This window comes from Mustela putorius, unplaced genomic scaffold (genome assembly GCF_011764305.1).
Source record: "Mustela putorius furo isolate JIRA1106 unplaced genomic scaffold, ASM1176430v1.1 tig00000275_pilon_pilon_pilon, whole genome shotgun sequence".
Lineage (NCBI taxonomy): Eukaryota > Metazoa > Chordata > Mammalia > Carnivora > Mustelidae > Mustela > Mustela putorius.
In genome coordinates, this window is record NW_025421341.1 from 2991326 (window position 1) to 3004223 (window position 12898).

Consider the following 12898-nt stretch of genomic DNA (forward strand, 5'->3'; position numbering starts at 1 on the left):
GCTTTTTAAACAGGCTGATGGCCTAGCAAACAGAAAAAATACTGCCATTCTCCTTTTTCTTTCTAAAATAAACTTACGCTCAACTTCTATGTTGTTACTCTGAATTGGAGTAAGTATGTTCCTGTGAACGAACTTGCCAGTGATCTTGAAAATGACATTTCTCATACATAAGAGGGAGAAGATCAGCAATAACCTGTACCTTGCAGGTGATTCTCTAAGAGGAGCAGAAATACCGTATCTGGAGTATCCAGCACTATACTTAGCATACAGTAACATAGTAAACACACAGCAAGTGGTAGCTTTGATTTTATTTTATTTATTTATTTATTTATTTTTTGGGTGGCTTTGATTTTAAATGCTAAACAAATTCATGCAACATCAACATTTTTTCTTAAAAGACTGCTAGAGAGGGATGCCTGGGTGGCTCAGTCAGTTGGGCACCTGCCTTCAGCTCAGGTCAGGATCCCAGGGTCCTGGATTCAAGTCCTGCATTGGGCTCCTTGCTCAGTGGGGAAGCCTACTTCTCTTGCCCCTCCACCTGCTTGGAGTGTCTCACAAATCATTCAATAAACTCTTTAAAAAAAAATGAGAGATCAAGTTTCAATCAACATTTATTTAAAAAAAAATACTGCTAGGGAGATTTATTGTTTCCTACAAGGCTGTTAAGCACTTCAACTGGAGTCATAGCCCAGTGAGGTTTTTTTTTTTTTTATTTTTTGAAGAGCCAAGACAGAGGGAGAGCACAAACAGGAGGGAGAGGGAGAAATAGGCTCCCTCCTGAACAGGGGCTTGATCCCAGGACCTTGGGATCATGACCTGAGCTGAAGGCACACACCCAATCGACTGAGCCACCCAGGCGCCCCAAGAGCCCACTAAGTTTAATTCAAAAGAAAAACTCAGAACACAGAATATCCAATTCCATAGGATTCAAAGATATAACTCTAACTTACAAACTATCAGCTTTATTATTACCTGCAAATGGCAGGAAGTAAAATATGTAAGCATGTGAAAGAATTAATTTTTAATTATAAAAATAGAATTTATTTAAAGTATATATACATTTAAATACACACATGCAGAGTGCATGATACATTTACTTAATATATACAAATTTTGCTTTTCAACTACAAAGTTGTATACAAAGGATAAAGAGCAGTTAAGAATTCCTAAAAAGCCCTCACTGTATGTCTTTGATCCTAAGTCTCTTGTTTCCCTCCCACAGTTAGACTAGGTCTCATAATCCATATGTACATTTATTACAACATTTTTCCCCTAAAAAGAAAGGAGCTGTTAGTAAACCTGTAGTGTATCTTAAAAGTATTGTTATCTTAGATTCAAAAACATACCATATTTAATTAAAAAAAATAATCTAGTTCTTGTAGTTTATCACAGCAATACTTTATTCCATACATACAATTCCCTAGTCTTCCTACATTCCTAGTAATCTTGAAATGCAAACTAAGTCACATTATTGAACACTGTCCTCTTTTTCCTATTTTTTGGTCTGAAAACCACCAACACTGGTAATGCATGTTTTTAATCTGCCTTGGAACAGGATGTTTTGAATTATGCCAGTCTCCCAGGTCTTGATCTATACAATTAAGATACATGCAGGTGGTAAGTAAAAGATTAACTCAATTATGTGTCTTCCTACTACATAACCATTTCAAATCATTTTCATAGGAGCCAAGTGAATCACACAATTGTGTTGATATGAAAAAGAGCCCCAACTGGTCTTTCCTTCAATAAGCAACACCCTTTTCTATTGTTATCTGAGAAACTGCCCGTGCAACAGCCGCAGAGCAAAAATAAGAGGACGACTCAACAATGAGAATGTCGGCGGAAAACGCAGCAAACATCTCTTTCAAATGAACGTATACTCAAGTTCTGTAGTTAAAGAACCATACTGAGAGGTCACGTCTGCCCTACTACTGTATTCCAAGGACCCATCACAGGGCCTGGTACACAGGTGTTTAGTATATAGTACTGAACGCACAGATGAATAAACGGTATGAGTGAAAAATCAGCACAGTCAACCCAAGCTGGCTTAAAGGCTAACATTCTCCATTTCACTTTTGGGGACAATTTTACTAAAAAGAAAATGACAGAAGAATGTACAAATTCTTAAAGGAACGATAATTTTGCATACCGAAAGATCATTATCACATATTAAAAGTTAAATACACGGATAATTCTGAAATTGTCATTTCCAGTTGGGGGTTAATCCTAAGCCCTTGGAGAACACTGGTCCACACACAGAGCACCGATGATTCTCTCTCAGTTGAGGTACTTTATACACAGCAATAGGTATACAAAAGCTTTTGAGCCATTCCAATATTCCCGCTGCTCTGATAAATGAGAGACAAATTGTAGGCAATATCTCTTCGTAAGTCTAACTGGTCAACTTCTATACCCTAGGAGGAAAAATATGTATTCATATAAATGAGTTATATTTCAAACTGACAACCAGGACAATTTCATGAGAATACTAAATAAATAATAAATAATAAAATTCATGATACTATAAAAACCATATAAAACTAGGCATATACCTTGGATCTAAATTTTTATTAGGTAATGCTGATTCAGTTAATCGCTGTAATAATTATATTATTAAATAATTAAAAATGTCTAACCAGTAAGTTAAAAAAAAAAGTTTCACCCCAAAATAATAGCAGAATAAACTCCAGACGAATTAAGAATCTAAGATTAAGAAAACGAAACCATAAAAGAAAAAAATTATGGCTAAATAATATAATAATATAATCTTGGGTAGGAAAGGCACTTCTAAGTATAATAGCAAAAGTAGAAACTATAAAGGAAAAGCTTAATAGATATGAATTCATTAAAAACATAAAACTTACTCATTTAAAAAAGAAAATATTATAACACAAATGACTAGATGGGGAAAAAATACCTGTACTATATAACAGAAAGGCATTTAAAGGATAGGTATAAGAAGACATATACCAATTTAAAAAATAATAATTACCCTAGGGGTGTTATTACCTTTTTTTCTACTTAAATAGCAAAGCAATGAACTCAATGGAGTAAGTTAGATCTATGTTCTAAATCTTCCCCAATACAAAATTTTGGGGTCAACTGTAAAAATACCTACAACAACGAAAAATGACCTATAAAGCTTAAGGAGCAATACCTAAAGGTATTTATGAAATAAAGAACACAAAAGTGTATGTATCTCATCAGCATAACTATAAAAGTATGTATTCATTTGCTTAATGACTAACATTGAACAAGGGGGATACAAAACCGTTGGGAGGGCATGTGAGGATGAAAACAGTATTTTTCTTAGGAAATTTAAATAGGAATGAGACTTTAAACACAGATTATCGTAGTACTAGCAACACTTTACCCTGTATTACCTTATCTTAAACAAAACTATATTTATACTGGTCTTCCATCTTTATAAAGAAATACTTCAGTTATATTTGAACTTGAAAATGAACAATGGCTACATTACTCAATACTCGGGCTTTGTGTCTACCAGCTCATACCTATAAACCACAGGGGCTACCTTAAGGGAACTGAGATGGTCATAACCACAAGCTGTGTATACCCACATGGTTGCTGATCAGGTCACAAGGCCAGAATGATGAAGAGCTACTTGTTGCTGAACACAATAACATAAATACATTCAATAAAGAAAAAAATGCATTCTAATACACAATTTATTTCACTGTCTGGACTATGACATGGGCTAACTGTACTTATTGATAGATGAAATGAAGTGACTCATCAGTTTTTAAAATTAATCATACAGAGGCCCCTGGGTGGCTCAACTGGTTAAGCACCAACTCTTGACTTCGGCTCAGGTCATGATCTCAGGGTCATGAGACCAGGCCCCACGTCAGACTCTGTGCTTAGCAAGAAGTCTGCTTGAGATTCTCTCCCTTCTTTTCCCTCACTCCCCCTGCTTGTGAGCTCTCTCTAATAAATGAATAAAATCTTTTAAAAAAAAAGCAGAAGTAAATCATAAAATACCTCTACCACAAGTGGAGGGAGTTCCAGGGCCTTCTGATAATAGTGGATCGCAAGATGAATCAGCCCCAGTTGGTGAAGACCACGGCCCAAATTGTAGAATGATTCCTGGCAAGGTCCACGTATACTGAGGTATCGATTAAGAAAAGAAAAGCCCTACCAAAAAGATAAACAATTCAGTATTGTAATCACTGGACAAATACGTATTTGAACCAATATAAGTGCCAGGTATACTCTGCACAAAATACAATAAAAAAAAGAGTCCCATCCTCAAAGAACATAGGTCTGTAGTGTAGTTCCATATCACAGTATAGTCAAGGTATAAAAGATTTTTTTTTAAGCTAAGGATAAAATATTCACAGAAAACAAAGTCAAATGTCACAATTGTCAAAGATCCATAATCTCTAATAAGACAGGATTTTTTTTTCTTGAAGATTCCAAGTTGGCTTTTGTGACGTTAGAGGCCAATAAACTTTTTGATTCAAGATGTCTAAAACCTTAAGCAAAATATAAAATCTGAGCCCTTAAAATAATTTTAGAAAGGTTTCTTCTCAGGGAGAAGCAGCTTTCTGGGTAAATAGTACCTTTTTGTAAGTTGCCTCTCTTATTAACTTCTTAACCAAAAAAAAAAAAGTCATTTTTTCCCCCTGAATGCTTCTGACTCAGACTTTACAGAAAAACTGGTTATTTCAGAGTGCAGCTATAATAATGCAGACTCCATGTGTATTACAGTGTCCAAAAGCAACTTGCTTCTTCATCTCCCTGTATTAATTTCCACCTTTCATGTAGCTTCCAGTTACCAGCCACAGAAAGTTACAAACTGCAAAAGTACAAGCGTCCTATGTTAAGTAATTAAACAAATATATTATCTGTGAATACGGAATATAAAATGCAACTATTCCCTGGGTGATCTGCTTTCAAATATATAGTTACAAATTTTTCTTCATAAACAAATAATAAAAATTAATTAATCTTTAGAATTAAAGCATTTTAGGGATAAAATAATTATGCTCACTAAAAAAAATCACTTGCTGAATAACAAAAGAACCTACTTCTATATATAAATATGACCTCTATGATACTGAAAATTATGGTTCTTAGTTAAGTAAAACAGACAAACTATTAGTCTCAAATATCAAATCTTATTTTAAAGTAATAAATTGCAAAAATCAGAGGAAGAATAGTAAATAATCCCAAAAGAACTGCTGCAACGTAAATAAACTTGCAAGGCTTTTGATACAATAATAGGATTTGAGCTACCTGCTACATCTTAAGAAATTTTTAACAAATTTAGGAGACCCCTGAAACACTCAGTAAGTAATTAGTGATTTAAAAACTAGGTAATGGGGTCGCCTGGGTGGCTCAGTGGGTTAAAGCCTCTGCCTTCAGCTCAGGTCATGATCCCAGGGTCCTGGGATCGAGCCCTGCATCCGGCTCTCTGCTCAGGAGCCTGCTTCCCCATCTCTCTGTCTCTGCCTTCCTCTCTGCCCACTTGTGATCTGTCTGTCAAATAAATACATTAAAAAATAAAAAAATAAAAACTAGGTAATGGGGATAGACACTTATCTCTTAGGTACTATGAATGATCAAATACAAAAACTACAAAAATATGACAAAAAATTTTAATGACATAGAAACAAAAGAGTTTTAACATTAAGAATGTTACATTTCAAACATTTTTATCACATTTTTCACTAAAGGGCCCAAGTATACACTGCTTATAAAATATTAAATACAGAGAGAAGAAATCATAAAAGATTTTAGTAAAACATATGAGATTTTTTTTTTTAAGTACTCTAAAGGGAAACAAACTGGTCACATAGCATGAAGAAATAGATTCACGAGAAATTAAAACAATTAAAGAATCATGGTATTTACGATAAAATTTGTTTTTGGAAACTTTTTTAATGGAAATGTTTAAAATACACAAAAGTACAAAGATTAGGACAAAAAACACCTATATACCCATCTCTTATTGCTTGATCTCTATCCCCAACAAATAAAAAACTGCTGTTTAATGCTAAGTGCTTTGAAATTTCGCTTCTAAATTACTTTGAAGTATATAAAATTTTTTCCTTACCAGGTCAAAAAACTACGTATTTTAACTATTTAACAATCCATAAAAATTTCGTAACAGGATTTACCAGAACATAAGCTTAGTGAGGGCAAGGAATTTCGGCCTGTACACTCACTGCTACCTGCCCATCTCCAGCACAGCGCACCTTCATTACATATTTAATTTATACGCAATCCTACATACTTCATACAGCAAAAGTATCCGTTAAGAGAGAAAAAAAGCACAGAGCAAGAAGTAGACAAGTATCACAAATAAATACCCAAGAAAAGGAAAATTTCTGGGCTTTCATTTTTACTTTTTATTATGAAAATTTTCGAATATACAAAAGTAAAGAGAACATTATAACAGATCCCAATACCCAGCTTCAACAGTTATCATCTTTTGAATTTAGGCTTTCTATTAACCATTTTACTTTTGAAAAACAAAACAAAAAATCCTTACTCAATCCTGCTACTCCATTCAAACCAACATATTCTTTCCTTCCACACTACTTGAAAAAAAGTCTTTAAAATGCATCAAACATATAACCCTCTCTGCAAATAAATACATCCAGTGGTGAAAAGAAAATAAGTAATCAAATAAAATGCATCAAACATACAAACATAAAAACAACACAAAAGTTTTAAAAACAGAACTTTTAAAAACAGAACTTTTGTTCACCACTGTGAACAAAACAGATGACTCCCTCATCTTTTGAAATATATATAAATATATATATATATATATATAAATATATATATATATATATATATTTTTTTTTTTTTTTTGCAAAAGAACATGCACCTTGTGAAGAGGGCAGAGGAAGAGAGAGAATCTTAAGCAGGCTCCACTCCACTTCTCCAAGATCATGACCTGAGCTGAAATCAAGAATCGGATGCTTAACCAACTGAGCCACACAGGCATCCCTGGAATTTATATTCTTATTAGAGAACACGAGCTACATAAAAAAGTAAACAAGAATATGAAAAGACTAATTTCAAATTTCTGTTAAGAACCAGAAAGCTTGGGGCGCCTGGGTGGTTCAGTGGGTTAAAGCCTCTGCCTTCGGCTCAGGTCATGATCCCAGGGTCCTGGGATGGAGCCCCACATCGGGCTCTCTGCTCCACAGGGAGCCTGCTTCCTCTCTCTCTGCCTGCCTCTCTGCCTACTTGTCATCTCTGTCTGTCAGATAAATAAATAAAAATAAAATCTTAAAAAAAAAAAAAAAAGAACCAGAAAGCTTTAAAAGCAATCTGTTGGTGATGATGTAAGGAAATAGTCACACAGCCACATACACTCACATTATTGTATATATTTTCATACATGTATTTTAAATGGATTTACAATAAATCAGTCTTCAGGACCTAGAAGGCTGGAGGCCTCAGGGGCTCTAGAATTTACGGAAGCCTCCAGATTCTGCTATCTTCTTTCTGTTATGATCTGGCTGTAAACCCATTCTACATGGCTACTTAAGTCTTAGCCAGGAGCACCACCACATGTTAAGTCCGTGAGTGCTGAACACAGGGACAGGTGTTGGGAACTCTCATCATGTACACTAAGCAGGTATTACTTTTGAAGCAAGACAACAGAAGCATTAAGTATATTCATTTTTAAAGAATGTAAAACCAAGAAATGAGAAAGCCAAATGAATTACCTGCACAGTGAGAGCATGTCTCCTTAAGACATACTTCTGAGACGCCATGTGAATAAATGTCAGGCCTATACAGAGGCTGTAGAGAGGTTCATGGGGATGGGTGCGAAAGGCTTGCACATATTGTCCTGAAAAAAGAACAGTGATGTCAAACGGTGTGACATGAGCATGGCTCCTTGTTTCTTCACTTATTCAAATGTATTTTATGGCTAAACAGAACTGATTTTTAACATATGCAAGGTATGTTTTCTAAAATATCAATCAGATGCACATTAGTTTGGATTTTAAAACAATGCATAAAATATAATAAAATTTGGAGGTTTTACATCTATAAATGTATCCTGACTACAAAGATGAAATGTGAGCAACTGAAAGTAACTTTCTTCTAGGCACAGCTAGACACTTCCATGTAGAATAGTATTTATTAATTTATTAATTGTGATAATTTATTAATTATGATCATAAACAATTTATTAATTATGCTACTTTATGATCTTAAATCTATTTTAAAAGAAACAAGAGAAGGTGTCTTTTGGCAAATTCGTCTGTAAAATTAAATGACCTGTTTTTTATGAATTCAAATATGATGGATCATGGAGGCGAGAAAAAGAAAAATAGTTCTGTTCTGTTTTTTAGATTATGGTGTTGTTTCCTGAGAAAAAGATGTTTTCCGTGTTTCCATGTATTCTATATATGCAATTATTTCATGTCAAAAACTTAACCATATGAGACAGGGGAACTGAAGAAAATTTTTAAGCAGATTTTTCTTCTAAAGGGATGATCTAGAATTTGTCATACATAAATAAGAACCTCCATTCTCTCCAGCTTCTATGCCAGAAGGTTCTGCACCCCAGAATCTCTTTAGCAGCACAGACGGTAGACTGCCTTTTGCACTTCCTATTTTTACCCTTGTAAAAGGTCCTAAATATAAGACAACAACATAAATCTCTCCTTTATATTTCTTAACATTAAACAATTCCCCACACAACAGACGAGTTTCAACGTCTGATGTGCAAGGTTATTGGCTGAACGATTATAAAAATTCCGGCTATACGTGAAGAAACACTGAAAGTATTAAACAGTCAACATCCCAGTTTATCCAGAAGTAAACCTGGCATCATTAGCTTTTAGCCAGCAAGAGACACATGCCTCAATTTAAGTTTAAACATTTGGCCAAATATTTTTCTACTTACTTGCTTCTGACTCATTATTACAGAAGATTTCAAGTGATTAATTTTCCCTGAGTTTAATTATAATTAGCAGGCACCATGTAAATAAATCTTGACATAAAGACTTGTCTCCTCAAGGAACTATCAGCAAATCTTAAATCCTTTTTTGTACTACAGCAAATTGAAATCAGGTGGCAATGCATCCATAATTAATGAAAATTATTTTAAAAACAACCCGGGGCACCTGGGCAGCTCGGTTGGTTAAGCTTCTGTTTCTTGATTTTGGCTCAGGTCATGAGATAGAGCCCTGTGTTGGGCTCCATGCTGGGTGTGGAGCCTGCGTAGGATTCTCCTGCCTTCTCCTCCCCTCTCTCACTTGTACATGCTCCCTCTCTTAAAAAGGGGGGCACCTAGGGTCCCGGGACTGACCCCCACATTGGGTTATCTGCTCTGCAGGGAGCCTGACTCTCCCTCTCCCTGCCGCTCCCCCTGCTTGTGTGTACTCTCTCTCTCTAATAAATTTTTTTAAAAATCTTCAAAATTAAAAAAAAAAAAAAAAATCAAGCCTCAGCAGGGGAACTGTTAACCTTTAAAATGAATTATGACTTACTTCAGCCTTTTGAAACCAAAGCTTCATAAGGAAAATAAGTATTAATATTATCATTGTTGCTAAGAGCTCCTTAAGTATATGGGCCAGGCATTAAAAAAATACTTTATATTACACATTTAATTTTCACAATAATTTATAAGGTAGGTCCAAATATTACCTTCATTTCAGAGATAAAGAAACTGAGTGCGATTTAAACACAGGCAGTTCCACTCCAGAGGCCGACCTGTTAACCACCACTTCATCCACAAAGTCATGTCGAAGACACTTACCAAGCGCATGCTTAAAACTACCAGATACAAATGCATTGTGTCCATTTAAGACACACAGGGCATGATTATCTGGGTTTTTCAGCATTAGACGAAGACAGAAGCGATGATGTCGTACTTCTTGGGAGTGCATGGTAACCTGATTGAAAATGTTCCAGAGCTGAGGTTTATTGACATTTTCCATTACCATTACCCTAAAATTGCAGAAAGACGGTGAGGATAAAAAACTGTGTAAAAGAAAAACTTCTATTTCTAAGAATGAAATCCTTCAGTGCAGCAACATCTTCCAAGAAAAAGCACATTGTCTCAATGTATTTAAACAGAAACATTTACACAAAGATTTTTCCCAGAAAACGCTGCTTAAGTTAGTATTTCTACATCTTGTTTGTTCTTTTCAACACAATAACAAAAAAATCAAGTAGTTTAAGTTTCACCGTTTCTCCCCCTGACCCTAGAGCTGCAGTACAATGAACAGGGAATAATAGTTAATAATAATGTGTGCCAGACATTGTTAAAAGGCCTTATATATAATAAACCACTTAGCCCTCACAATAATCCTACCAGGTGGTAATATTATGATATCATTTTATAAATGGGGAGATTAAGGCACAAGAGGCTATATGAAAGGAGATGCCCCTGAGAATCACCAATGACCTGAATTAACCAGTGAGCATCAAGAGAGTTAAAACAACTTATTAATTCTTGAGCATAAGAGACTAAGCCAAAGTGAATACACATACTCTTTCAACAACTCTAAAATAAACTATTAGAAAATTACCTGATATAGTTGTATGCCTTTCTGAAATTTTTGTCCAGTATTGCAGCAGAAAGACCAAAGTATTCTAGTTCTTTGCGTTTCTGCTTGTCATCATAAAATGAGTAATATTCCAATGAAGAATCCACAAGTAGCTCAGCCTCCTGAAATCGGGATAGGTCACACAAGCAATATATGGCCTTCAATAGAAGGTTCCACCAGTCATCTTTTGTCAAGACACTCGTGAGTACAGCAAATATTGCTAAAATGATACCAGTGAAAATCAGTTAGGACACTGTACTTTAGGAAATAGCAGTATTAGAAAATTTCATATGATCAGTTTTACGGTTAAATTTAATAACCACAATCTATGGGCCTGAATTCTTGCCAACACTCTTCTGATAATATGAGAAGGGGATGGTTGCTCGTTTACACTACTTCAACACCACCCTTTCTGCTCTGCTTAACAATCGGCAACCCGAGATCACTCTTACTTGGGAGTTGTCCTCTACCAAGTCCAGCTACGGCATTTATACCTCGGGGCAAGCGAGGACACATGGTCCTCCACGGCAGTGCGAGCCTGTACTCCGTGACTTGAGGTCAGATACAGGATTCGACACATACAAAGCATTCAAATGTGTGTTTAACAAAGCACTCCAAATTTGTAATTTGAGATTCATATTGTTCTTGATCTTGTTATAATCTTAATTTTTTCTCTGCCTCAAAATTTCCTTCCTTAAAAACCTTGCCTTCTTTGTCTGTAAGAAGCCCCTTTTTATAAATTTGTAATTCTTGAGAAATATTGAAAGCCACAAAATTTTTTAGTCTTTAACCCAGAATTCTGAGACTCTATCCTATCCAAGTAGTCAAAACTATGGATACAGGCATGACGATGCTCACTGCAGTACCATCTATAAAAGAAAATTATCAGAAGCAACCATATATCAAAAAATAATAATTAAAATATGGAACTATCAATGGAATATTACACATTCCTTAATGGTAACAGCTATGAAAAAGAGCACCATGAGAAAACATCTGTGAGAAAATGCTGAGTGAAAAAAATCAGGACACAGAGATGCATGTAACGTCGAGAGGCCTTGCATCCTTTCCTGGTATACACCAGAGTGACGTGATGACCACCAGGAGGAAATGAACTCACAAAAAAACCCTTATGAGCCTAAGAAAAACGAACAATAGATCTGAAAGGAGAAAATAGTCAAAGAGAAAACCAGGAAGGATCTATAGAAAAATATACCTTAAGGAAATAGTCTTAAATACATGAAGCAGAGTTTCCCTTTGGGAAACTGTTGAGACAGCAGGGTTCTGAGGCATTTATGACTAGATTCCGAGCAGCTGACCCCCATTCGTCTCCTGACCCTACCCCCTGCAAAACCTTGCTTAATAATATGCTTACAGCGATTTAGCTCTTCTGGATTCGAAATCCTATCTCCTGGCACACTGCTATGACTGTAACAATTATTTAACAAAGTCTACTGACTTCATTAACAATGAAATAATTTTCTGACAGACCGATTAATTCCAATTTAAACTTTTTTCAAGTTTTCTGAGTAATAACCTCACCCAAACGTACCTGATGCATTACCAGCTAAAAACAGATGCCTTTTAAAGTCGTATTACTTGAGACTGGGTCAAAGCAATTTATTTCCAGAGTTTCTATGACTACATTTGTCAAAAATGAATTTAACAGAGAATGAAACATATAACTGAAGTCACTGAACAAATACAGTAATTTATACTGCCATCTCATCTTCACAGATTTCTTAAAATAAGTTGTATTTTCTTCTTAAAAAGTCAAAAGTTCCATTTAGTGTTTTCACAGGAAGATCCAAGCAGATGTTTTCCTTTCAATTTTCAAAAGTTAAAGTATTTACATAACCTTCCTTTTCTTTCTCAACATCAAATGAGTTTATTATACTTAAGGAATGTGGATTAGAAAATTTTATTTTATTTGAAAAGGGTATATTTTCAATTAGATTACTATCAGGTGATACTTCAGGAGTATTTTATGTAATAAAGCAAATGAAAGAATTACCTTTTGCATCACAATTTGCTGTCTCTTGGTCACTGTTGTCTGATATTTTGTCTCTTGACACTTTAATAAGGTAGAGATGCCTCTCTCCAGATTTGGAACTAGATATCAAACAAACTTGGGCTCTGTTCATTGCTACCTGAATTAAACATAATAATTTGAGATTTTTTAGTCATATTATTTCTTTTTAATATTTTATTTCTAAGTAATCTCCATACCTAATGCAGGGTTCAAACTCATAATCAAGAGTTTTAAGATCTAGCAACTAAGCCAGCCAGGCCCTCAGATCATATAACTTTTTAAAGAAAATCTATTGTGGGGGTGGTGTGACTCGGTGGCT

The 12898-nt window shown here is 35.0% G+C and overlaps 1 protein-coding gene across 2 annotated transcripts in view; it reads right to left on the reverse strand.

The window, feature by feature from the left end:
• Nucleotides 1-296: 296 nt before the first annotated feature.
• Nucleotides 297-12898, reverse strand: part of GTF3C3 (general transcription factor IIIC subunit 3) — a 38820-nt gene continuing 26218 nt past the window's right edge. Inside the window, exons 13-18 of one of the 2 annotated variants that reach the window (XM_004772156.3) lie at nucleotides 12562-12697; nucleotides 10530-10767; nucleotides 9755-9945; nucleotides 7710-7834; nucleotides 4003-4155; nucleotides 297-2414 (exon numbers count right to left, since the gene is read on the reverse strand). In XM_004772156.3, the coding sequence (XP_004772213.1) occupies nucleotides 2292-2414; nucleotides 4003-4155; nucleotides 7710-7834; nucleotides 9755-9945; nucleotides 10530-10767; nucleotides 12562-12697 (966 nt within the window). In that variant the 3' untranslated portion in view covers nucleotides 297-2291. Of the gene's footprint in view, nucleotides 2415-4002; nucleotides 4156-7709; nucleotides 7835-9754; nucleotides 9946-10529; nucleotides 10768-12561; nucleotides 12698-12898 lie in introns of those variants that run through there. The other variant, XM_045078508.1, reaches the window with a different exon arrangement.